This window comes from Chlamydotis macqueenii, chromosome 3 (genome assembly GCF_036417535.1).
Source record: "Chlamydotis macqueenii isolate bChlMac1 chromosome 3, bChlMac1.mat, whole genome shotgun sequence".
In the NCBI taxonomy this organism is placed as follows: Eukaryota; Metazoa; Chordata; class Aves; order Otidiformes; family Otididae; genus Chlamydotis; species Chlamydotis macqueenii.
Genome location: NC_141558.1, coordinates 85,273,463 through 85,300,324, shown reverse-complemented (window position 1 = coordinate 85,300,324; position 26,862 = coordinate 85,273,463). Strand labels below are relative to the sequence as shown.

The 26,862-nt window shown below is 43.0% G+C and overlaps 1 protein-coding gene across 5 annotated transcripts in view; it reads left to right on the top strand.

The window, feature by feature from the left end:
• The window catches only part of DAAM2 (dishevelled associated activator of morphogenesis 2), a 212,022-nt gene extending 185,401 nt beyond the window's left edge, over positions 1-26,621 (top strand). For all 5 annotated transcript variants that reach the window (XM_086744495.1, XM_086744497.1, XM_086744496.1 and 2 more), the window contains 8 exons: positions 144-250; positions 963-1,051; positions 1,821-1,989; positions 3,776-3,883; positions 5,345-5,405; positions 9,950-10,081; positions 18,240-18,410; positions 20,398-26,621. In XM_086744495.1, the coding sequence (XP_086600621.1) occupies positions 144-250; positions 963-1,051; positions 1,821-1,989; positions 3,776-3,883; positions 5,345-5,405; positions 9,950-10,081; positions 18,240-18,410; positions 20,398-20,613 (1,053 nt within the window). In that variant the 3' untranslated portion in view covers positions 20,614-26,621. The remainder of the gene's footprint in view (positions 1-143; positions 251-962; positions 1,052-1,820; positions 1,990-3,775; positions 3,884-5,344; positions 5,406-9,949; positions 10,082-18,239; positions 18,411-20,397) is intronic.
• The last annotated feature ends 241 nt before the right edge of the window (positions 26,622-26,862 follow it).

Sequence of the window (26,862 nt, the reverse complement as noted above, 5' to 3'; positions counted from 1 at the left end):
TGAGTCAATGTAATGTTTCCCCATGGCAGCAGAGAAATCTGAGCGCCTCCTCTTTCTCCATCAGTTTGTTTGTGCCTCTCCATCCCTCTCTCCTTTTGCCGGGATCTCTCATCTTGTTCTTTGGTTTGTGTCTGTTCCTCTAGCTGCTGAAGTTTGTTCCTGAAAAGAGTGATACTGACCTGTTGGAGGAGCATAAACACGAAATTGAGCGCATGGCCCGGGCAGATCGTTTCCTCTTCGAAATGAGCAGGTCTGTTTGATACATTATGGGAAAGTGCACCGAGGGCTTCTTGGAAGCAGCTGTAATTGTTATTGAAAATGGATCATCTGGCACTGAGGGGGAATGTGCAAGAGATTGTGGGCCAGCATTATACCCTGCATTTGCCAGAAGCCCACAAATGTTACAAATGTTTCCGTCCATTACACAGACTTTTTATTGATGATAAGCACTCTCTGGGCTGTCATTTAGTCCCCTGATGACAAGCAGAAATCTGCCTCCTCTGCCTAAACTTGTTCACGCAAAAAGGAATTCAGATCCAACTATCAGATGCAGTGTAGCGAGGGGTCAGGATTTCATATAGATCCCTTTTTCCATTCAGCTATCCCATCTCCTCATCCTCTGACGTCCTTTCTTGTTCCAACTTTGCTGCACATCCGATCAGGATTAACATCTTTTTCTGCTAATTGAGATGCAACTGGCATCTCCTATAACTCTCAGATTTTGAGAGAAATGAGAATTCTTCCAGTTCCTTTTCAATTGTGATCAAAACATGCCTTGAGGTCCTCCATTTTTGCAACAAGGTTCATTAGTAGTGTTAGATGTTTGAACTGTGTTCGTGATCCCGTGCATAGACCTTGTGGGACTCAACATCCAGCCACTAGAATATGTAGGCAGCATACTGGCACGGAGCTTCAAAATACAGTTCCAGTTCAATGTTTCCTTTCCTCTACCTTTTGTGCAGGATTGACCACTATCAGCAGAGGCTGCAAGCATTGTTCTTTAAGAAGAAATTTCCAGAGAGGCTGGCAGAAGCAAAGCCAAAAGTGGAAGGTATGGTTAAAGCTTTTGCTAAGAGTTGGATAGAGGGGCAAGGAGGGTCAAGAGAGGCTTGTCCTCAAATGAGGTACTGTTACATACATGCTATGGTTGTAGAGCCAGTGAGTCCGAGGCATGTCATGTGCTAAAAAATGAATTCTTTCTGACACTCTTCTTGCACCCATTGATTTAATAAAGTCAGTTTCATGATTGTTACACTGTAAATATGACCTGACAGATGTGACAGTGTGCTGCCAGGCTGTACTGAGCTGCCAAAAGCTTTCATGGCCTTTCTGTGCAGGTCAGCCTTCCCTTCTCACCCTGAAGTCCTTGTACTTTCCCTCTTCATGGGGCAGTTAGAATAGATGCCTCAGGATGGTGGTATTCTGGGAATGTGTAACTTAGAAGAAGTGAGGGTTATGGCTTCTGTGCCACATCCACGGTTATCGCAAAGAGGTGAGTGTATTCTACTCTGCATATTCAGATGAGCTCAAGCCTTCCCCCTGTTCTCACTGGCTTTGTTTTTAGAGTGTGAGGTCCAGGAGAATAGCCTTGCATCTGGGTTCAGAGGAGTATCCTACAGGCTAGATGTAGTGCATCTTCCATTCCAGTTGTCCTGGTTCTGGGCATATGGGTGCGGAAAGGACAGTATACACACAGACTGTGTTGCAGCATTTGCTGGGCAATAGTCAGATGGACATTTTAGAGTACTTCAAATTATGGCCCAAGCATGTTAAAAACAGCAACTGTGCAATAACCTGTTCATTTTTTTCCTCTTTTCAAGCAATTCTTCTGGCATCCAAAGAACTCATCCGAAGCAAGCGTTTGAGGCAGCTCCTGGAGGTAGTTCTGGCCTTTGGAAATTATATGAACAAGGGCCAAAGGGGAAGTGCATATGGCTTCAAAGTCTCCAGCCTGAACAAAATTGCGGACACCAAATCCAGCATAGACAGGTAGGCTTGAAGGCGTAAATGAGTTAGTTACTGTGTTTCTGCATCTCTTATCATAGTATTGAAAGTAGGTTTTGGTTGTTTTTAGCTCTGTAGACCATTTAAGATAATACCTTATTTGTCATTTAAGTAGTGCTTTTCACTCTGAAAGATCCTGCAGCAGTTAAGACCAGCTATTAACACAGCACTCAAATTCTGCTGTTTCCTTGGATAATGCACATCTGTTGTTGGATTGTGTTTCTGCAACAGTATGGAAAGATGACAAAATGTAGTATTTCACAAATAACTAAAATAAGTTTGGGAGGGAGGAGGATTTCTATGGAATTTGCCCTTTATACCACAGTTTTATGGCCATGGTTTTGCAAAAAAAAAAGAAAACACAAAAAACTCTAACCACAGTTTTATGTCTCCTGTGAAACATGGCGTATGTTTCTGATGCAGGACTGTCATAAACTCACTCTCCACCTACGCCAGTAATGGAACCACAAAGCATAGCTCAGAGAGACTGAGCTGGTTGTATCGAGAGCTGTTAAGGAAGATAGCTGGTTTTGGGGAGGTGGAGCTTACTCTTTATGGACATGGGCTACAGATCTTTATAGTGCTACCCCATGTTGTGCGCCACATCTCCACAAAGGTTCTGGAAATGATTCCACCTGTGACTGGGGAGACAATACCATTTTTGGGCTCCAGTAGCACTAAGGTTTTCCTTGGAGCTCTCCTATAATGTTTCTTACTAACTCGCACCTTCCTTGACTTGGGAGACCTGCTGAGACCACAGTTGTGGTGAAGTGACTTCAGGCTGTGACAGAATGAATAATGGCAGTAAGACACCATAGGAAATTCATCCCTACCTAACAGAGTTTGAACTAACAGAGTTCTGTTTTGACTACCACAATGTCCTTTCTCTATTCCAAGGCTAACACTAGTGTAGCTAGTGTTGAACATTTTTTTTTTTGCCTTAATGTAGCTTGGCTTGATTTTCCATATATTAAATGTCCTGAGCAGTTTCTGTTCTCTCACCAGTTCCCAGCTCCAGGCTCTAGTCTGTGTGAAGCTGTGGCCACCTGCTGTCTTGTCTGTCAGTTAACCACCTAACACCCACCTGAAGTAGCTGTTACGGCTGGCTGTTCTCTCTCCATGCAAAATTCACTGATGCAAAAGTCACCGTTTACTTGACAAATTTTCTTAAAACTTCTGCATCTCTCCTGCATCTAATTTCTACTTAATACTGCTTGAGCTGCCATTGCTTTTGTAGTAGAGAGCCTGACCACTACTTATAAGTATAGCTGTTGCATTAATATAGGAGATTTCTTTGCAGCTTCTTCAATCTTCAAGAACCTTTTCCTCTTCTTAATTGTCTGAGGTTTTTTCCACATTGCTTCTGAGAGCAACTTACTTCTCCCTTATGAGTTCATGTCACTTTAGTACTATTAGTTGTTTATTCTCTGAAATATCTGAGGACAAATAGTATACCATGTTACACAATTTTCTTTTCTGTTACACCATCTACACAGATGGATGGAAGCATGCTGGTGCTTCCAGAATAAATGAAGGCACAATATATTGCTTGAGGTTTTAGGAAGCGCGGTTGGTAAAGGCTTAATTCATTTCAGTCAGTGATACTGTTCTTTCAATAACAGAGCTGCTAACTGCTGATATATTGTTTGTTTTGTTCTTCAAGCACATTTTCTACCCAAATATTTTTCACTGATTTGTCACAATTCTCTCACCATCCTTTTCCTTCTCATCACCATCTTCCTTCTTGTTTCTCCCTTCTTTTTTGTTTTAGGAACATTACACTGTTGCACTACTTAATTATGATCTTTGAAAAGAATTACCCAGATATCCTAGATATTCAGTCTGAATTGCAGCATCTTCCAGAAGCAGCAAAAGTCAAGTAAGTCCAGTGCTATTGCTTGTTCCCAGAGCTAGAGTTCCCAGTGATTTCTGTCAACTTAATGATCATTAGGTTTTTCATTGCTGTCTTCTAAACTGATGGCCAGCCTTTCAGCTGAAATGCCTCCGCTCACATTCTTCATGTTACTCAGATATACATCAACAGAGAATTTTGGTTCAAAAACATTTGTAGGCAACTAAATTGACAGATTTACTCAGATATGCCTATATTTACTTTATTTCTGAATCGACATTGTAACTAGACTGGTCGTTGCTTGTAATTCACTCACTATGTTCTATGGTTTTTCATCTAAGTCATGTGCTGTTTTTTTCTGGATAATTGAAGGTCTATTTCTACGGTCTATAGTAAGCCCTTTTCAGGAAGATCATTCAAACTTTTGCACAAATCAGTCTTGCACAGAAATGTGGAAAGCATCATATTTTCTGCACAAATTTCAATTACATTTTTTTTCCATTTCTGTAGGTGTTTGTGGAAAGTGAATACACAAGCCATCCCCCAAAATACTAGCATAATTTTCTTTCCAAAGCACTACTAAAAAAATACCTTTGCATATTATTTGTTCAGCCATGATTCGTTGTATAAAGAACTACTCCAATTAATGAAAGATAAGTGAAAAATAAATGTAGGATCACACTTATGGCATTTATTAAGGCTTCAGTGGTGTTTTTGAGATGTAAACTATGACTCACCAAATACTTGGAGGAGATGCCTGCTGACTCACAAATAGGTACTAACTAGTTACCTGGAAATGAAAAGTAATTTTTTTCATACAAGTCCTAGAAAAAAAACCAAACACCTTTTGTTTGTATATGATGAGAAAAAATTCAGTACAACACTTGGGTCTAGAGAATCATGTATTAACACTAACAGTAGAGTTACATACTCAGTTACAATGTTAAGCTTGCACAGACTACCAACTGATAGAAGTGCAGATGGAAAAAACAATGTTTTGACTGTGAGGGAGACAAAAATCACATGTAAATGTACTGCTGATGGGATTTAGTAGATAAGTGGTTCAAGAATCATACGTAGAGATAATCTGAGACCACAGTAATGTGTATGCTAAAGCTGGGATCCTTGCTTATGTGTCAACTGATTATTGCAAGCTGGCCATGTGGCATATGGTCCTTGCTGGAGGGTCAGGCTCAGCTCACAGGGCAGATGTTCTGAAGGCAGCCCCCCTCTTCTTCCCAGGAAAATCCTGATCTTCAATGTGACCATAGGCAAACAGGGTCTCCCTCATCTTGCATCTCATACAAAAAGCAGCACAGAGCACTAACAGACCCCCTTCCCCTCATTTCTCATCATCTGGCGTGGCTGGTGCCAGAGGCCGGATACCAGACTTGATGGGCCAATGGTTTGTTCTGCTGCAGAGTTCCTGTATTCCTGTGTAACACTGCTCTTTTTGTTTTATCTGCTCTGTGTCTGTCTCCTGTGCAGCCTGGTGGAGCTGGAGAAGGAAGTCAACAACATAAAGACTGGTTTGAAAGCTGTTGAAGCTGTAAGTATCTGAAGGTTTCCAAAGCGCCGTATTTAAAATATCTCACTCAGAATCAGGGGCACTATGTATTTTATGATAAGAGAAAGTGGTCTTTCTTTTCCTATTCCTTCCCATTCCATTCCAGAATGCATTAACCAAGAAAAAACAAATAAAAGCTTCTCATGTGGAGCTCCTGCTGATGATCTTAGCAGACTTAAGCTTAATGAAAATCTTGTTTGATCTTAGCCTGGAAAGTAAAAGGACAGTTTGACAAATGGCATGCACTGAAAGAAGAAATAAAATTCTTTCTCTTTCTTACTGAAGGCTAGCTGGCTGCTGAGGAAGTGTTTCACATGGCTTTTGGAGTAGTAGTTAAACAGGTAGTGCACTATTGTATGCAACCCTAACCTATCCCAAGCACTCCTTGGGAAGGCAAAGGAAAAGACAGAGTAGTTAAAGATGAGGGAGCTGAGCTGGCAAGCAAAGCAACGACGGCGTTTTTTCCTGCTATTAATGAAAGATTTTTAAGCTGGACTTAGGTTACCTGTGTTCAGTTTGTGCTTAGGTAGTGCAGAGCTTTCCACCTCAACAGAGAACAGTAGAAATGGTGCATTGATGCAGTTGTGTGTAGTGAATTATAAGAGTTAAAGATGAGGGATGGGCCTAAATGCTTCCTGGAGTCACAACTTCATGTATCAGCTGCAGTTCCCCTATCTGAAGCCTCCTTTAGTTAACGTGTTGGTTTTGTTGCTGGGGAAAGACTCCCTCCTGAGGCAGAAGAGCACAGGGTGAGACACTGTGTTTGGTGTCAAGAAGTAGGAACTCTCATATTTGCATCTTGCTTATGCCATTTACGTACGTGTGTGGCTTTGAACAACTACATGCATTTGCCTCCTCTGTGAAATTGCACCTATAAATACTGACCTCTCACAAGGCCTAACTTGAGGAACGTCAAGTTAGTGTTTGCACAGCAGTTGAATAGGTAAAGATTAAAGGCGAATGTCACTCTATCATCTCTGTTCCTTAACGTCTCCCTCCCATCATCTGCACAGATAAACATATTCTATCTCTAAGAACATCATTCTCTCTTCCTGCAAGTATAGGAACAAAATCCTATCTTCAGGTTGGTGCTGGCATCTCTTGCCTGTTGGAGGCAAGGGCAGTGCTGAGAGACAACGCAGAGGTCTTCAGAAAGGTCCCTGCTGTGTTTAGCTGTTCTTTGCCCTTTCAAACAAGGTTTTATTAGCCACACTTCTCAGTGTCCCTCTGTCTTCAGGCTGTTTCACTTGTCTCTTTCAACTCATGTCAGTTTAATGCTGGTGGAGCATTCCAGATGGGGAGTATTCTGCACTGGGACTGTTGGCAAAGGGGCTGGTTGTTGGGAATCACATTGGGTGGCTTCTGTGCAATGATTACCTATCTACAAGGAACTAACACAGGACCCTCCAGTCCTTTTCATCCACTATGAGACAGACAGTGATGACCCTTTTCCTTTCACCTGTCCTGAGTTTGATTTGACTTTGGGGGTAGAGGAAGGGATCTTTGTCCTGTCAGCAACCCCCAGGCTGTCTGGCTGTCTCCAGCAGTTCATCATGTAATTAGCCAGTGATCATTTCGTGAAAAAAACAAACTTTCCAAACCTTATTTCTGGATTGTTTGGGTAAGGGAGAACACAGCAATGGGAAGAGATCCTGCTGCATACATGGAGTGCAGTGCTTGGGAATTAAAAGAATCTGTGAAGGGAAGGTTGACGTGGAGAGGCCCAGTTTGGGCTGGGACAGACAACTGCCCCCATTGAAATGTGAGTACCTACTTCGGTTTTGCTTTCTGTGATCCAGTTATTTGTGCTTTCGCCTTTACAGCCATTTTTTCTTCTCTTTCCCGTACATGGGTTCCATGGGCAACATCTCCTTCCCAGTCAATCACCATCTTCCCTCCTCAGTCTCCTCCTTGCCATGGTATTTTTTATCTGGGGCTGCCAGCACCTCCCAGTCCGCTTGCTCAATCGTGGTTTTCTGGTGTGTAAAAAGCAGCACTATAGCAACAATAGAAGATCACTGTCAGGTGGAAGGAGGAGGAGGGGAAGGTGTGATTCTTGATTCCAGTCCAGTGTGTTCTCACCACAGTCTTGGCTCCAGTGGCTGAGAAGTTTCTTCAAGGCCCCTTAAGAATAGAAAGCTAAAAATAGTTTCACAGTCAGATGTTCTTAAAGGTACTACTAACCCTTTGCCTTCCTGGACTTGCAGCTGCCTCTTTGTAAAAATAAGACATATTCCTTTGTCAAGACATCCATGCAGCTGTTGCCTTTGTGTAGGATGCTCCCAGAAGGACAGCTAAGTAGTTCTTGGTCTCCCCAAATCAGGAGTGAATTCTGTCAGCAAAGCCCTTCTCTCACACAGCAAGGAGATCATAACGACGGCTTGAAAAACCACTGCCATGGCTGAATCATTTAATCTCTCCAGAGAACCAGCAGCCCAGCCCACCAGAGGCAGTGCTAGCTTTTGCTGTTGTGCTGTTACAGCTAGTATGGACTATTTCTAGAAGACACAGAGGAGTTTCTTATTCTCTAGCGTTGCTCTTGGGCTGATTATGTAGCTCTGCTGGTTACGTGTGTGGGGTTTTTTTTTTTTATTTTGGAAGAATTATTCTGCAGGAAAAGACTGAATTTTGAATTGAAGGACAGACCACCAAATCTTAACACTACTTTGAAAAACATTGCTCTCCAATAACAGTCTCAAATGCTATAGCTTTCAACAGTAAGTAAGATGACAGAACTGTTATACTTACCTACGTGGGGAGCAGGGGAGAGAAGGGGGTAGAACAACTTCCAGCTAAAATTTGCTTAAAAATTAGAATGAGAAAGAGTGGCTGAAAAAAATATGCATCGTTCTTAAGACACATGTGAAGTGACATCTCCTGTACTTTTAAGTTCCAGTTCAAAGTGATTGTAAAATAGAGACAGTTCATTGTAAAGTGATGTAACTGAGTAGTGCTCCTGGGACTGTCCCCTGTGATGTATTAGGAGAACCAGTGGAGAAGAGGATGTAATATAAAGCAGGGGAAGTAGCACTTCTTTAATGTGGACTTTTCTCCGGCCCCCTGCTCATTGCTTTTCCTGCACTTTTTCTGCCTTGTGGTCTTCCCTTGTAGTGGTTACATTCTCTTTCCAACTCACATCAGACCAGAAGATATATCACATCTAATTTTAGACTGTTGATGGCCAAAGTAATTCTTTGCATTCAGCAGCACTGTGGAGCAAATCCCAAGGAGTTTCTCAGCATAGATGCTTATAAACCTACCCATTTGGCTCCGTGAACCATTATTTTGATGACCAGTAACAGAGAGCACCAAACATGCATGTAGCTGGAGTTGCAGCCAGGACAAAAATATTTTTTTCCAAAGGGAACAGAGGGTCAGATTGTAACTTGACCTGCTGTTTCATGCTGCTTTCCCTACAGAGAAAGTAAGGCTTTATCATTCTCACTGATTATCCAGCTGAGAATAAAGATGAGGCCCAGATTATGATTTCTTTTTCCCCATGAGACTATCAACTGCATACAAGCCAAGCACAGGCATGGGAGACTGCCAGTCTTACTATAACTTAGTCATTTTGAGGAGCTCTGTAGCTCTTTCAGTGCCACAAGCATGGTGAATAAAGTAAGGAAGTAAGGGAAGAGACAGCATGGATAATCTTGGCTTAAAACTAAGAAATTTGAGACAGAAAGAATGAATCTAGCAATTTTTTTTTCTTTTTTTTTTTTTTTTTTTGCTGTAGGTAGTGGACAAATAGAGCTTAGTTTCCTATGGTTTTATGTTGTTGGGGTTTTTTTTTGTTTGTTTGTTTTTCTTCCCCTCATAGATCATCTTATCACAATAGCCTTGGTTTATAACTCTGTGATTTTTATGGCATCCAAGCTAATGCTTCTTGGTTAACAGAGAGCTGGCAAATGTTGCACCTGACATTGTTCTGCTTGTTGTTCAGTGGGAGAACCAATTTTGATGTCTCTTTGCTGCCCATCTAGTGCTTCGCAGAGAAATAAAGGGGAGATACAGAGCTGGGAACTATATAGATTATTCACACATGTACTCATTTCCCCAAGTATGCAGCCTTTTGAGCTACTGTAGGAAGAGAAGATGGAGGGAAACTCAGTATTGAAAATTCCAAATTCACTTCCTACACAATCTGAGTTCTTTATTATTTGTCATTCTGCATAAGAAAAAAAAAGTGCAGCATTTCATGTACTTGATGCTTAAATTATAAAGTTGCTTCAGAAATTCAACATGTTAATGGCTTTCTTGGGAGTGGTTGTTGCTTGAGGATAAAGAGAACCGTAACTAACATCTTCCTTCATCCCACCTTAACCTTCCCTCTCATTCTGAAAAGGCAAAACCTTTGACTTAGTGAGAAAGTGGTTTCTGAGTTACAGCTCTGGATGAACATGTGTGGAGTGGGAGCAGAGCATGCTCTGCACTGAGTGAAATAGATGGGCTTCTCTGCTTCGTTCCTGATCAGCGAGAAATCTTTGATACTTGCCTATATACATCTCTTACTTCTTCTCTTTCAGGAACTGGATTATCAGAAGAGACGCATGCGGGAATCAGGGGACAGGTTCGTTCCTGTCATGAGTGATTTTATCACTGTGGCCAGTTTCAGCTTCTCAGAGTTAGAAGACCTTCTCAACGAGGCTAGAGACAAAGTAAGAATACCTTTTGAAGTGTTTGGGGTTTCACTGCCTTGGTCAAAAGCCTGAATCAAAATGGAAGCACCAATTTCAGTTACTGGGACTGTAGTGAAAACTATAGTAGACACTGAAAGTGGTTTAGGCTGCAGTTTCTTATTTTTCCTAAGCTGTTCGGTAGCAATTCAGAATATATTTTAGGATTAAAAGAAGGTTCAATGCTCTTGCTCACTTCTTGCTAATCTTCCTTAACACTGTCCATGGCATAGCATTGCAATGGCAGTGTCTGTATCAGGATACCACACCGTGCCGTGGTGTTGAAGGGACTGCTTTTTAAGAAATCTCTCAAAAAGACGTCCTTTAATGATTACTGATAGTGACCTCATATCTTTTACTGTCTGCTTCTGACTTGATCCCACTCTGCTCATTCAGCTAGAGACATTTTTGCTTAATTTCTTTCCTTTTAAAAATGCACCTGTGGGTAGTTTTATAACCCCAAATACCTGATCATTTCCACTTGTGTTTCTCTGTTGCTGCTTGTATTTCATTGTAAGGATAGAAATCCCAAACATACGTGCTTTGGATCCTTCTTACACAGCCAGCACCATGTGTGTGTTACTTTTCAGGTGCTCCTGTGATGATTTTGTCCTTTGACTGTCTGCACCTCCATTACCAGATTTGTACAACTAAGGAGGTGCTTGTTCTTTGCTGATGATTGGAGTCTGGCACTAATCCCTCTGTCTCTCAGCTGAATGAGGAAGAACTTATATGAAAAGATCATAAGCATATGAAAATGTTTAGAGAAGAGCAAGGTCTAAAGTAAACGATATGTAATGGCAAATCAGCTCTTCTTGGCTGGCATGTTAAAAGTGCTTGGGTTTATGAAGCAAATGTGTTATTTCTTTTGGATTGAATTATTTCCACTGCTGGTGTCAAGTCTTTGCAGCGTTACAGGACCTATTGCATTATTAATGAAACCTGTGCTGTTAGGTTGGTAGCCCTTAGATTTTGAAGGACAAGCGAAATACAGGCTGAGGAACTGAGCAGTAAGACTCCTCACTCATCTCGTCGCTCTGCAGTAATGTCATTCTGTAATTCAAAAGCATTTCCTTGCTGTGGAGACAATGTTGGTAATACTGACTTGCAGCTGCGATCAGCAGGGGCTACTGGCTCTCTCAGCTAGACCTAGCTGCCCTGGCAAATGCAAGTGGGGCAGTGGTTATTACAGCACTCAGAAGTAAAATCTGGGCAGTCTAACACTTGTTAATGTTGCAAGGGCATTTCATGGAGAATAACATGCCTGATTTTTTCAGTGTTGTCATGTTGCTTGAGAAGATTCAAACCGCTTCCAGTGTAATAATGTTCACACCATACTGGCTTTATAATCACAAAAACAATATTTTGCATTCCATGTCTCCACTAAATCTACAGAGAAATGCTCAATTTTCTATGGTTTGGGGGCTTCTGTTTTATGACTGGGTAAATTTTTCAACTTTGTTATAGTTAGGTGTGCATTTCTGGAAGCGAATTCACTCTGTACTTTGCTTAGATTGCTCACTTTTGGTTTGATGTTATAGATGGTGGTGGTCCTCTCTTTTGGCACACCAAGACAAAAATCCAGTGTGGTTTCTTTACAAGGTCAGTCAGGAGTTAAAAACCAGCAAGTGGTACATGTCTAGCACAGCAATGCAACTTTTCTTGATCAGGCACTTGCAGGAAAAATGCTGTTCTTTTGCTTTAAAAATAACCAGAGAATCTCCCTACAGACAGACCAATACGTCTGGAAGTTGTTGCATGCTTTTTTAGACATAGCCAGCATAAAGCACTTGACATAAAGAGATGTTTTATTTTAATGACTATAACATGCTTAGGAAACGTTTCTCTACCTTCTTCTAGCACCCCCTTACTATGTTTGAACACATGCGGTTCCAACTTTTGCTCAGTCTATGGCTTTGGTTCTTCCACTGGCAAAAAGCTGCTTTTGGACTCCTAAAAGGGAACTGTCTGTCCTTACCAATGCTGAGCTATTTCTTGTGTTTGCCTCTTATTCTTTTTCCTCTCTCTTCTTCCTCTTTTTCTTTTTTTTTTTCCTGAAAAAAAAAAAAAGGAGAAAAAAAAAAAGGAAAAAGAAAGCTGGAAATTTTCAACAAACCAGATGTGCTTTGCAAAACCTATAACATCTTCCAACCTCAATGGGCTCTCTGTGTTTGTTGAATCACAAGCTTTTTTATTACCGTGGAAACCTGCTATAACCAGCCAATTAAAGGAAGAGAGAGACCAAGACATCTGATTATCCTGAACTTTTTCGATTTCTCAAAGCAAAGCAAATTGAAAAGAAGGTAGTGAGAGAGGGAGGACTTTTAAAAATATCCTAATGAGCCCAGGAAGAATTGGTCTGGTTCACAGATTTATTAACAATAATGAAGCCCTAGTTTTAACAGCTGGAGTTGGATATCCTTCTAAATATAGATGTGGCTAATTGATTGCCATGAGTTAATCAGAGCCATGTTTCCTCAGCTGGGATTTAAAACAATACAAATTATCTTTTCAAACCTGGGAAGTTTTTTATTTTTTTTAAATGTCTTTAGTATTAGCAAAAGTAATTTCTATATTCCTTTAAGCTATGGAAACAATCCATTACCAAGGTGTGGTGCTGACCTTCTCTGTAGAGGGTATTTTTCACAATGTCATGCAATACATTTTTTGGCCTTTTTGCTTACACAGAACCATTTACAGTTAGTGGCCATGGGGAGGAAGTGATATTTTAAATTTAAAGGGCTAGGTTGTCAAATGCAAGCATCCATGTTTGCAGAGGAAACCTTGTTAAATATACTTATCTTCATGCAGGCTTGGTTAAGAACTGATTGAAAACTTAGACTGACTCTTTAAACAGGATCCCTAGCACAGCTGGTTCTTGTTCTTTTTGTGTTTTTCTCACTTTCAATACCACTTTATAAGAGAATATATAGATTAGATCAAGGGATAATGTTTTCTGCCATTTCCCGTAAACTGAAAGTTGGGGGCAGGAGAAAGTGAAATTTTGCCCTGGAATCCTTTACTAGTATTTATGTGTTCAAACAGATGAAAAATTAACTTTTTCACATAAGAAAGAAAAGAATGGGGTTGAATTTTGTTTGTGAAAATCTTTCCCTGTATTTCATGTGGGGAAAGATTGAGGATACCCAGGCAGAGGAACAATGACCTCCCATGGTATGAATTCTATTTTCCTACTTGAAAAAGGTGACATTTGCCCCTTATGAAGCTTTACAAGATACTTAAATGTTGACAGGTGTGAACTTAGATCGCTAAACTTGTTTGTAACTGGTCTACTTTGTGCTTGATTTATAAAAAAAGCTGGTTTTAAAACGTTTTAGATCTTCCAAGAACAAAATCTGCTTTGTCAGGTATTGCCATTCCTATGATGAATGTCAAACTTAAGCCTCTCTATAGAGGCAAAAAGAGGCCACTGCCTGGGCAAGGTTGATGAGGAGGGTAGGAAAATTGTCCATTGCCAGTTTTCCCTCATGACAGCTCCTTGCAAGCACAGGGTGTATCATCACGGAGACTGGGGTTCAGACTCCACACGTGCATTTAATAAGCTTAGCACATATAGTAACTGTTTTGAAGAACAGCAAGGCAGTGAAAGCCAAAATGCATTTAAGAAAATAGTCATTAATGGCAGAATGCTATGAAGCACACAGAAATACCGTAGTCCAAGTGTGTACTTCAGTGGTTCATTTTGGGGAACGAGTATTTTCTGTTAGCCCCTGAGGCTGACGAATAAGGAAAGGATTGGGACAGAGACTGAGGAAGTCAAGACGGGGTGCATTATAAAGGGCATGGGCAGGTACCACAGCTGGCTGTCAGCCATTTGGTAAATAAATTATGTAGCTGCCGTACACTAACTTAGAACTGCAGATGTTTCAGGACAGGTTGGCATCTAACATATCAGAAATGCTTATAGCACCTGTATCTTGATTTTTGGGGCTGCCAGAGTCACTTTTGAACTGCTAGGATAATCCTGTAAGAGCATTTAGGTGCAAGGAGGGCTGGGCCCAGTCCTGCCTGAAGTGACAGGGCTCTTTCCAATAACTGATCTGAATGCGCGCCACAAAGAGAACAGACACTTGTTTGAACTGCCTCGGTACGGGATTGGAGTCTTCGTAACAGCAAACTCAGCTTTACTTGTCTAGGGAAGACAGTTCATGTTGCATGGCTACATAGTACAAATCATTTCTGCATTGGCTCCTCCTGCAATAGAAGACATGACAGACAGCAGGAAATTTTTATCATGGCTGTTTTTTCTTCTAGAGTCCAATTCCTGCCATTTCCAGAGCTCTTCTGCCACTGTTTAACATTTCGTTGGCAAGCTCAGCAGAGTGTGTGCGCTGCTATCCCGCTTTCCCTCTCCTTGCTAAAATGGCTTTTTTAAATAAACAACTGTCTAAATGATTTGTTTTGGCAAGAGGATGAATTCAGTGGAAAGTTTGGCAGAGGAAGCAGAGCTGGCACTGATCTCGTGGACCTGTTATATCATGGAGCTTGGGGGCCCTTATGGTGTGGAAATGACTTTTTTAATGAAAAAAAAAAAAGAGATACTATCCTGTATTACAGTGGAAAACCTGCTGAAACAGTTTTCCATCTTGCTTTTGCCCATGTCATCTGTCCCCAAATGACTTCAGGAATAAGCAAGTTTCAGCCCTTGTTCTGCGATATTACAGCATGTCATGAAGTTCTGGGAAGCGTTTTGCGTGCATGAGGACTTAGCTCCAGATTTCACAATTGAGTACAAGAGCAGGTACTGTTTGGCAGGGAATCTGCCCATGGAGCAGTTGAGTGATTTGTACAGGGTGACACAAATCCTGTGGCGGAGAGCAGAAGAGAGGCGTGGGTCCAGAGCGTCTCGGTCTGTGCCATGCTGCCTCTTACACCTGAGCGAGGCAGGCAGTGTGGTTTTAGCCACTGTGGGCAGGTAGGAGCCTGAGCTTCGTACTGGGGTTGGGGAGGCTGCCTCCAGTAACCCGACTACCCCTTGTCCCAGCACCAGTGCTTTGAAAAAGCACACGTGATCACAGAACCGGAGCTACGGGGAAATAGAAGTAGTAATAAAAACAGAGAGGTCTGTTGCAGTTTAAACAGTGAAAAGACAGCGTGGCTCTCTTTACAATAATGCATCGAATTAAGGTAGTGTCCTATGGTTGCAAACAACTGATTTTTTTGCCTTTTCCTGTATCAGATTAGTGGGGCAACACTTTCTGTTCTTTATCAAATGGAGAAAGGAAGGCTGGGAGAGGGAGCGTGAGTTCCCAGGGCCATATCATGGGCAGAGTTGGCAGCAGAGGCTTGGTCTCCTGACTTGCCTTCCTCTGCTCAGTCAGCTTTTTTTCTGGAGGGGGCAGAGGAAGAAGGAAAATGTTTACTTCAGTGAACTGCAGATTTCTCTGTTGTAGTTCTTTTGGTACATTTGGCTCACAGATTTTTGCTTTCCATCTTTCACTGCTTTACAGTAAATGATTGTGACCTACTAAGCCATGTTACAGGACACCAAAGACGGGCTGTTCTCAGCCACCTCCTTGCTGCTGCTTATAGACCAGAACACCTTATACACATGAGTGTCTCTGGAAGGCTCCCAGGCTGCTGGATTTTTCCAGCACAACAGCATTGTTCCTCCTCTGAGTGGCAGTGGGGAGGCAGTGGCAAAAAGCCCCTCTGCCAGTGTGACAAGAGCTAGCTGCTGCTGGGAGTTGGGTGACAGGCTCTGTGCAGAACATTTGCAGACAACACCACCCTCTAATGGAGACTTCCATGTATGTAGGATCCAAGAGCCCCAGGCAAGGACCCCTCCATGGGCTCAGACCAGGTAGGTCAGTTCCCATGTGCTCCCTCACTCACTTTTGCTGTGCATAAGAGGAACACAGGGAACAGAGGCAGTGCATTGCCAGGTACAACAGCCATCTCCTGTGGTCTGCCCCTGGACTAAATGCTTCACAGGAGGTGGACAAACTTTCCTTCTAGCTGGCAGCTCTAGCCATTCTTCTTAATTTGTGCCTTATTTTCAGTTTTCACAGGAGTTAACCACAAGTTAAGTGGGAAGATTCCAGGTAGCACATCTGCTGTGAGCAATGAGCTTCAGGTGCTCTATGTGTTCAAGCCGTGGTGGGGCAATGCCTGTGCTGAAGTCTTGTTTTAGCACTCCTGCTCCCCTGGCTGATTGGCATGCTGGACCATGAAAGCCAAGAAAATATAGTATGTGGCAATGCTTTATCTCCCTCTGTGGTACTGACAGCCTGTGTTCTCTCTGCTAAAGGACTGGTGCTGTGGATCACGGTGTGAGTCACTGTGAGACTGCTGCACTTTCCTAATATTCAAGCAGACTGTGTGTACATTATATACAGAGAAAATACATATATACAGAGATGGGTGGGGAGAGAGAGTAAGTGTGCATACTTATGTGTATGTGTCTTCAAAAGCTTCGGAGAACAGGAGTTAAAACAGAGAAGTAATCTGTTGCTGTTCTCATACTCTGAAGTCCCTCCATGACTTGCTGCTATAGTGCTTCCTTCAACTCCTGCCATGTTTGGTAGCTCAAAGCAACTTGCGTTTCTTCCAACACTTTTTTTTTTCAGCTACTTTGGGTTTCTTTGTTTATTTCTGGCTGAAAATGCAGCCTTTTTAAAGAAGAAAGAAGCTATTGCTTCAAACTGCTTTGTGGGCCTGGCAGGGAAAGGAGAGAAGGGGAGATGCCGAATCTCTCAGGCTGTGCCAGAAGGAAGCTGCTTTCCTTGGAGATTTCTTCCCCCTGCAGTTGACTGGGAGATATTGCGTATGCTTTGCCTGGTACAGGGCCAGAAGGGTTTATAAGACCTGCTTCCAAACTCATTGTGTGCTTGGGATTGGAGCCTGAACTATTCTTACTGTCTTTCCCATTCTGCAAGAGCACCCATCTAAGGAAAAGGAAGCTGGGCTGTGTTAGTATGAGCTGAATATAGGCACGAGAGAGTTTGAAGGCAGTCCGTAGCCTAGGAGAGTCCAGGTTTGGTTTGGTAAATGTTGAGGTCTATAAGGATACTCTGCTGCTCAGTGGTTTTGTGTTAAAGTGCTAGCAGAGAATGCTTGGGCAGCCATGCATCAGGGCACCAGTGCCATCAGGAACGTGTTCCTGGTGCTACCTGTTATGATACAGAGGTCTATGGGTGAAGGTGATTGGCCAATGACACAGCTTTTGGATGCGTACATTTATGTAGGACTTAGTAGACATGTGCATACATGTTGTTGACAAACTATATGTGCATGCATTTTGGTGAGTACAGAGGCATGCTTGTGAGTGTGAGTGAGCAAAGAAGAGAGTACAACTACTGCAGAACCGATGTCCAAGAGCCAGGAGTTGCTGTGAATTTACCATATCCCGATCAGGACTGCCCTGTGACTGAAGTCCTGCCAGTTGGCTGCCTCCACATGCGTCCTGCAGCCTCAACATTTGCCTTTTAAAATAAAAGCCACTTGTGATGTATTCACTGTCTTTTAAGTCTGCCTGAGACACCTGGCTGCTTTCCTTGCTCCCCTCTCATGCCATGTCTGTCCATAGTCTCGTCTCTCCCAGGCAACACCCTGACTCAGAGTACTCCAGAGTGATGGATGACATAGCAAAAGGCTCCTGAGAGGACAGATTGTAACATTATTGCAAAAAAAAAACCCAACAACCCTCTAATTCCAGCTGTTTTAAAAGTGAATTTGAGAGGGAAGTGGAAGTGGAAACGATAGGCTAAAACTACTTGTTTGGTAGCTAGGATGAACTAAAAACTACTTGTGTCCCCAGCTTGCTGACTGTCTCAGCTGCAGCTGAGATGTGGCCAGACAGTTGTCTTCTGAAATGACTCCATCACCCTCAGGCACTGAACATGTTTGTTGGGTTTTTTTTGTATAAGTGGACAACTAGTGCTCCCCAGCCCCGTTGCTCCATGTTGCCCAAGGGATATCCAGGAGAGCAGATTCTTCAGGGACAGAGGCACCTGCCTTAAGGAGAGCCACTTCTGTTGCCAGAGGGTAGTTTCTGCTCTCACTACATGAAAGCTCAGAGGGTATTGAATTACATGTATGGTTGCTCATAAGCTTTCCTTGCTGTATTCACCAAGCTACCTGCCTAATTATTGCTCTTGTGTTTTTTGCCCCCTGACAGTATGCCAAGGCACTGAAGCATTTTGGAGAGAGTGAGGGCAAGATGCAGCCAGATGAATTTTTTGGAATCTTCGACACTTTCTTACAGTCATTTGCAGAGGCCAAGCAAGATCTGGAGAATATGAGGAAGAAAAAGGAAGAAGAGGAGCGCAGGGCACGCATGGAGGCCATGGTGAGGACCTGGGCACAGGATGGTGTTTCCTTCCATCGCCTTTTCATGTCTCAAGAGAAAGAGGTTGAAAGCACCAATTCCAATGCTCATGTCCTGTCGCTGTCACTGTTTTATGTCCTTCTCCCTGCCACCTCTCTTTGGCATCATTCTCTTCACAAATGATGATATTTTTCCTGCTGGCTGTCCTGTTGGCTCTCAAAGGAATACTGTTTGGCTCCTAACTTACCCTCTTTTGAATTCAGATACCAAATCTAGCCCTGCTTGTTCTGCCCTGGCACTGTGCAGGATGGTGCTGCTCCTGCCCAGTGCCAGACTATCCTGCTTTCAGGCTGCAGGCTCCGTGCAAAAGCTCTGGGAGCCAAATCCCCCTCAGTCCTGCCAGCTGGTCAGGTTCCACTCAGACTTCATCATTATCTGCTGTCTGCCTGTTGCCTGACAGCGTACGGTGACACAGCAAATGCCCTGGCGCCTGCTGCAACCCACAATGGCAGTATTTCTCTCTGGCCAGCCTTAATACCTTGATTACTGGGGCTGCCTCTGGCTTTGACATGGCAAGAGAGCTTTTGTGCATCGTTGATTTTGCTGCTGGGAGACAGACATGTGTGTCCCCAGGGGTTCGTGTGAACCAGCCTCCCCCTCTAACCTCAGCCTTTCCTGAGGCCTGAGAACCGCTCAGCAGTCCCTTGCCTCCTTCCCCCCTGCCGGCGCTTTAACCCCAACTGCCACCATGGCCCCAGCCTCACTGTGGGGAGTTACTGCTTTAAATGTTTGCTGTGCCAAAAGCACTGGCTTCTGTCTTTTGGAAGAGGAGAGAGGTAAAACGCCAGGATGCCAGCAGGCAGGACACAAGGAAAAAATGCCAGGACTTAGGCTCAAGATTCCTCTCAGCCACTGTTAAAGCACTCGGGTGGTTTTGTAGGCCTAGTACACCATGACAGAGGTTGCAGTTTGCTTATGGAAAGAGTCTTCCTGCAACGTGGGGCTAGCATGCAGAGCACACAACCCGCTTCCTGACAGCCGCATCCATCCCTTGCTGTTTCCACTACTCTTGGAGCTAAGCAGTGGAGGGGGATAACCAAACTCCCTGGAGCTGCCCTAGGGAGAATGAGGGCATCACGTTGATAGGTGGACCTGTCCAATTATTTGTAAAATTGGCAGTTCTGTTTCATTGCTCTTTGTGTTCATAACCAGTTTCTCTTTCCAGAGTTAAGGCAATGTGCCTTCCTGTTCCCATCATTGCAACACACAGCCTCCATCCAAATAGGAGCTGTTTGGTGGACAGTTTCTGTCAATGTTTTGATATCTCACACAATTTTCTTTCTCCAATATGTTTAGCTTGTAGATTTCTGGGATTTTTCCTTTCTTCTTTTCTTCCATCTGCAGGACTGCAGCCTTTCTGCCTGTCAATTTAGCTAGCTATGCCCCAAGCACAAAGCTGTTTGTGAATATAGTAGTGCCTATGGTTTGTATAGACACATCCAAACTAACTTTACACTCACTAGGTTAGGTACTGTCAGCGTAGTAGGTGCTGCCACACTAAGCCTGGTCCCAGAAACTGGGTAATTACCTGTGTCAGCATCACTTGTAGACTGTAATTTTCTACTTTGCTGGCACTATCCTACTGTAAAATTAGCACAAAACAGCAGCAACGTAGACAAAGTCCGTGTTTCCTCTTTGCTCCAGGGTGGTTGGGCTTTGTAAGGCAAACATACGATGCTACTCATTCCTCATCTCTCCCACTCTCTGCTTGCCTGCGCAGAAGAAGGGAAGCCCAGCATGGTAGCTTCTTGCTCTTGGCACAGGTGATGGCCTTGTGGATAAGCTCCTGATCTCTTTTTTCTGTTTTGGTTTCTTTTTTTTTTTTTTTTTTTTTTTTTTCTCCTTCCCCCTAAACTGAACTGATGCATCTTAGCTGCTTCTTCACCATGAACCTAGTGATCTGGCATCTCGGTTAGCTAATCCTAAAGCTCTGTGTCTTTCTCCACAGCTAAAAGAGCAGAGGGAAAAAGAGAGGCGACAAAAGAAAGCAAAAGCTGGAAGCATCTCTGAAGAGAGTGGGGAGTTTGATGACCTGGTGTCAGCATTAAGGTCGGGTGAAGTCTTTGACAAAGACTTATCCAAGCTCAAGCGTAACCGCAAGCGTTCGGGGAACCAAGGCTTAGAGACAAGCCGGGAGCGGGTGGTGACAAAGCTAAATTATTAATTACAAGGGGAAGAAAAATAATCAACCAAAAGAAGGTGATGAAAAAGTGCAAAACAAGGAAGATGAATGTGTGCGATGGCGCCTGGCTGGCAGCTGCCCCAAAGGATTTCTTTGGTATGAGGCTAGCGACGTTACCTTTCCATGATCAGCTTTCCTCTCATCCCTCTTCTGTGCTCCTAATTTGAACCATTTAAAAAGTGCCTCTGTGAAACCAACAGGGCCTGTGACTGGGCCATGCAGAGCTGACAGATTTGCTTCTGGGAGTTTATTGTGTCATCAAAGGCCGCATGGTGATGACAGAAAGTACTTGGACCTTGCAGACTGCCTCACAGCTGAGAGAGAGATAATTTTCTGTGTGCCAAAGCAAAAATTAGTCACGATCTCCATCTTGCTGATAATAAGCAAGACTAATTTCAGAGCAGCTCTGTAAACACCTATCACTTCTTCAAGATCTAGACTGGCCTTCAGGGACTTGTCAATATGTGGTTCTCGAAGTTTCCAATTCCCTTCCAGAATTGGATTTTATAAGCCATTAATTAGCACCTGAAAAATGCTTTTGATTCATGCTCTGTAGAGTATTTTTTTTGTGGCCTACACTGTCCAAAGCAAGTCATGCTCAGAAGGAAGTAATCAGGTTCTGGAACAAACTGAAATTCAAGAATCAGGATCAACATAAAATACTTTGCAAAAGTCTTTTGAAGTCTGTTTTTCTAGAAGCCATTTTCTGGAATTTGTTCATGGTTGAGCCTTGAAGCTATGAAATGCATCCTCTAGGAAAGAAGCTCTGGCTTTTCTTTAGAAAACGAAGCCACTGCCAGGTTGGGATTGCAAGTAGATGACTGTGAAGCCTGTTATCATTGCTGGAGGGTGGGAGGAAAATGGCAGAACATTTCTTACCTGTTTGCGCAAGATTTCTTAGTGCAGCCCAATGGAAATCAGGAGCTCCTGGTATAATCCACAGGTCACAAGTAGCAAAAAGCAAATGGAGTCACTGGCTGCAAGAAATGAGATTTCATTTCCATTTGATGCTAGCTGTGATTGCTGTTGGCATGAACTGGTCTTTCTGTCTAGCAGGCTAACCTTCACTGCACATGCTCCACTTCTACCTAGTGGAATCACATAACTCGGTAAGATACGAATTGTGTGGAAGGAGAGCCTTGGAGCCCACAGCCTTTTTCATTTTGAAGGAGTTACTTGGGATGAACCAGCAGAGGGGTGCCATAATGAAAACTGATAATTTTTCCAGGAGGACATAGGATTGTGTAAGCTGAGCAGGCTTTGGAGATGAGTTAAGTCATAAGAAAAAAAATATTTAAGCTACATGTATGAAGAACACAACAAAAAAGTGAAGAACCCCAAGAAGAGGCCTGAATTTTGAATTCTGTGTGTCTTCATGGCTCTCAGAAAGGGAATGGATTGTGTAGGCTGTCATGGGCTTTTTGTTTGTTTGGGTTTTTTTTTTTTTGTTTTAGTCTTGTCTTCCTTTTTTTTTTGTTATCTTCCCTGGAGAAGGAAAACAAAGAAATGGTGATTCCTAGACAGGAAGAAAAGAGAGAACATTTGAGAACAAGGACCTACCATCTACAAACTATGCATCAATAGTCAACAGCATAAAATGTCAAGGAATCCCAGGGAAGTGAAAAAAAGCTTTATTTATCACTTTAATAATTTGGTTTGGTTTTTCTCTGAATGTCAGTTAACCTCAGGCTCTGCACTGAGTCTGCAGAAGAGAACTTCCTCTGCCATACACGCTGCCTGATCAGTATTACACACTACCGATATTGGAGAAGCAAACTGTCGTGGTTTTCTGAACACTTTGAGAGTAAAATAATGATGTAAGCTATGGAAAGAAGCAAAAAAAAGTCAGAATTGTTAAACTCTGTTTCATTGTTTACTGAATTTTGAGTCTCCCACCCCAGAATTGCCCTATTTACGACATTCCAGACTGCCGCGCCTCTGTATAATACTCATCGTAAAGAGCTGGTATCTTACAAGAGCTGGGTGCATTCTCCTCCCTTACTATCCCACTCCCCTTCTGGGATTAGCCATTAACAGCAGTGCCCATTGCAGCGGACACAAGCACCTTGTAGAAGAAAGACTGTATTTCATAAAGGTTTCTGAAAGTTTAAGAAAAACTCTCACTTTTTAAAGCATTTTTATTTTAAATTACAAAATGGATTTTTAGAAATGTCTCTTGTAAATTATATTAACAAGCTCCTTGCTGCTCCCTGAAGTAGACGTGCTATATCCCAGCCCTTTTTGTTTGTCTTGTTTGAAAGCATGCCATATATCCTATGCCACGTAAGCCGTATGAGAGGTGGGTAATATGTGCCAAATTGTTACACAGTTGAGTTTAGATTTGGATAATCCCTGCATTCCAAAGATGATGCTTTTAGGGATTGGAACATTGTAGTTATTTTCCCCTATTTGTTCTTCCTGGGTTTAGGACTCACCCAGAAATTCAGGTGTAGTGCCAAGGTCAGCCCTGGTGCAAGATGATGTGACTCATGGCTCTGTCCCATTGACGGCTGCTTGCTTGCTCCCCAGGTACTTGTTTGATAAGGCAGACTGTCAGCATGGCAGTGCTGTCAGAGAAGAAACACCTCAGGGCAAAACCCTTGAATATAAACACAGCATTCCCTCCGCCCTGGCCCCTGGTATTTGTCAAGCCAGGTTTGTGCTGTGCTTTTTGAAACTGAAGTCACTTTGCCAGGCCACAAATGTAGCAAAAAGAGAGAGTGATAAGCCCTCTGTCCATTTGTGTACACAGTTCAACCCCAATTTAAAGAGATCCTATATGATGGTACGTGGTGCTCTGGCCACACTAACAGAGTCAAAGAAAGCTGCTGTAGTTTTGCCACCTCCTTGACTCATACACAAATAATGAGAGATTGTGCAACTCCTACAAATCAGCTGTGGGATACTGACTGGGACTGACAGAAAGCTCAGAGTCGCTCCCCTGATTCACTGAAGCTTGACTTTCTCAGCACTCCAGTGCCTCAAGCTCATGTTTTCAATCTGTGATGGTGGCTGGAGGCTTTGTTCAGCGTGCTGGACAGTCCCTTGTGGCTCTTGACTCCATGGCAAATATTCATAAAGAGAGTTTTGGAAAAGCTCAGTTACACACTGAGGCAAGCAGTGATTTCAAATAAGAGGTGACAAGCAGAGAGGCCCATTAATGTATGAGGTGAGGCTAGCCATGGAGAAGATAAGGAAAAAAGTTGGCTCTGTTCTACAGCCTGGTGTCAGATCCTTGCTGAAGCCAAGTTTGTCCTTGTTTGTCATCTCTTGGGTATTGTGAGTGCATCTATGCTCTGTTCTTCATCAGTAGTTGTTGTAGAGTTGCTGAGTGCTGAAGGAGAAAGGAAAATCTTACTCCTTGTCCTCTAGTGCTAGCAGAGCCTGATCAGGTGTGGCAAGCAGTTGTGAGGTGTAACATTGAGGCATAACCTCTTTATCGCACTGAGAGCTGGAGAAGAGCTAGTTGTCCTTGCACCTGTGCCTAGCACCAGCATTTGAAGTGAAATCACTCTGTCTTTGGAAATCAATGGAGGAGGAGGAGAAGAGAGAAAGAAGGGTAAAATCAAGGGCTTGTTCTGCTTTCTGCAGAAATGTAGTCATTGCTAACTTTGTGATGGAGTTCTTCGCACCTAGAAGAGGAGGAACTTTCTAACTCTCCAGACCTTGTCCCTAGAGATCTAGTGCTCATGCACTGACCTCTGTGTCACTGCATTGCTCTTAAGCAGGTTGTGTTGGGATGACTCCAGAAAAGCCTGAAGAACTCCCTGCCTCTCCTACTCCCTTTGATCTGGGTCACTCTTCTCAGTTGGTCATAAGTCTTTGGAAACGTTACAAGGTAAAGTGACTTCAGGGCAGCAAGGCCCCTCCTTGCCCTGAGCACAGCTATCATCTGGGCACGGTCCCCTATGAGAGCAGAAGTAGAACTAGTGTTTAGAGGTGAGAGACTCCCCACTAGGGAAATGACCTGGGCGTCCTTCAGAAGCATTTCTGTAATGTGTTCACAATGTTTGAGAAAGGGAAAGAAATCATGAGGGGCCACGGTGGGAGACTGTGGGGCAGGTGTTTCCGTAATGGTCAGCCTCTCTGGCTGAATCTTTCCTCTTCTTTAGGAAAGCTCGCACTCTGAGCTGGGCTGCACAGGAGAAGTTTGTGTCAGGAGTTTCCTTGAGGGGAAAGGAGATCAGTTGTACAGTTGATGATGTACATGATATATGCAGTTTTGTTTCTGGGTTGATTGTTTTGGGTTTCTTTTTTTTTGTTTGTTTGTTTGTTTGGGGGTTAATGATTAAAAAAAAAAAAAAGGTTTTAGGAATCTCTAAGGGGAACCTGTAAATCTGACACCTCTATTTATTTTGCCTTATTTTAGTTTGCTATGTTTGTATGTATACACTGCATTACAGCAAAGACTATTGAGACCGTGCCAGGGCATTACACCGGCTGGACAGCTGGCTTGGCTATTGTGCAGCAAGCTGAGCTAGGCAAGGGGATACCTGTGAGCAGTCTTGGTGTGGGAAGGGAGGAAAGAATAAACTTTCCTTTTGCTTTTGTCATAATCACTCTGGTCCTGGGAAAGCATGCATTTTAAAGCATGTGGTAAACTGATGCAGATTGGTTATTTTAGAACACTTTCTATAAAACCTGATTATTGCTCATCATGAAACATGGTGGTAAGATTGAGAAGAGTTAAGCTGCACAGTTACTTGCTCAAACTTCACTCTTCCACACAAATTCTGGCCTTAATGCCAGAGAAGCTTGGATAGATGGGCAAAAGTGGTTCATGCCTTGTAACTTCTCACCAGAGCTAACATGCTAGCGGGACAAACTGGGACAGTTTTCTGTCGTTAGAGCTAGTACTCCTTCCTATCTTCAAGGCCAAGGAAGAAAGATTTACTCTAATTCCCCTCTTTCCTCCACCATCCCACCTTCCCTAATTATCCAGGGTAAACAAAATCTTTCTACTGGTTGGTTTTCTACTTACGGAGTCTCTAGCAGTCCACACGTGTTTGGCCATGGCTCCTTGGCTTCTGTACTTGACATAGGAGATTTCTGGTTGCCTGCCATCCAAGCAGGTAGCCTCCATTGGCCACCTTACCTTCTGTTATCAAAGGTTGAAGAGGCCAACCTGAGTAACACAATTTGGCCAACTGAAAATATAAAATTTATATATGGGTGTATATATGTATATACACACACAAGGTATCTACTACTCTAAGTAGTAGTTTTGATGACCAGAATCCCCTGCAGTTGGCCAGATTTTGCTCGCTGTGCCTGCTGAGAAGAATGCCATTAGTCTAGCATGGTGCTTTGGCACCTTGTTTCATGAGTGAGTCTGGATGCTTAACAGATCTTCCAAACCAGAGTCTTCTGTTACTGGTGATAATGTAGAATAGATCCAGTGTGACCAGTACAAGTTGCTCAGGGTTTACACAGGCATAATTCAAAGCAGCATCTGGATCAGAACTCCCCTGTAGTCAGTTTTGGCTCTTTACAAGATGTTCCACAGAGGTCATGAAGGACTTGGTCCTTTCAGCTGTCCACCACTAGGAGCTCTCACCCAAGTGATCTAAAAAAGCCTCTGTGACAAGCCATTGTTCCTTAAACAGACTCTTTAAAAACCTTGGCCATATTTAGGATAATTGTATGGGGATGTCAGGTACCTGAGCCACTCTGTGCTCAACACCTCCCCTCCAAACCATCCCCATCTTCAGCCATTCTTCTCCCCGGCAAGCCTACTCAGCCTGAAACTCGCAGGTCATTTTGGGAGGTGCCCCTGCCCGCCAAGCTAGAAAGTACAGTGCTGCTTACTGAAGTGGGAGGTTGTGTGCTGCTGTAATGCCTTGGCGTATCCTCATTTCTTAGTCAGTTTAAGACTATAAGTGAATTAAATGTACAAATCCTATAGTGTCCTTTTTATCTGTATCTTTTTATAAGAATATACTGTAATACTAAAAAAGAAAAGCAAAAAAATTAAAGCTATATTGCCCCCACTGTGTCTCAGTAAATTTCTTTGTAGTTGCATTTTCTGTTCATTTTTTGGAAAGTCTGAAATGTGAGTTGGAGTCTGTGTGCACTTTTTTTTGCTAAGCTCTGGGTCTTTCTCTTTGGTCAAGAGCATGCAGCTCTTTAGATGACAAAGTCACTGCAGAGCTGTTGAGAAACTTGATGGGTTGGTCTGAGGGAACAATCAACATGGTGGAACACAAGCACGTCCTTCCCACACCTTGCAAT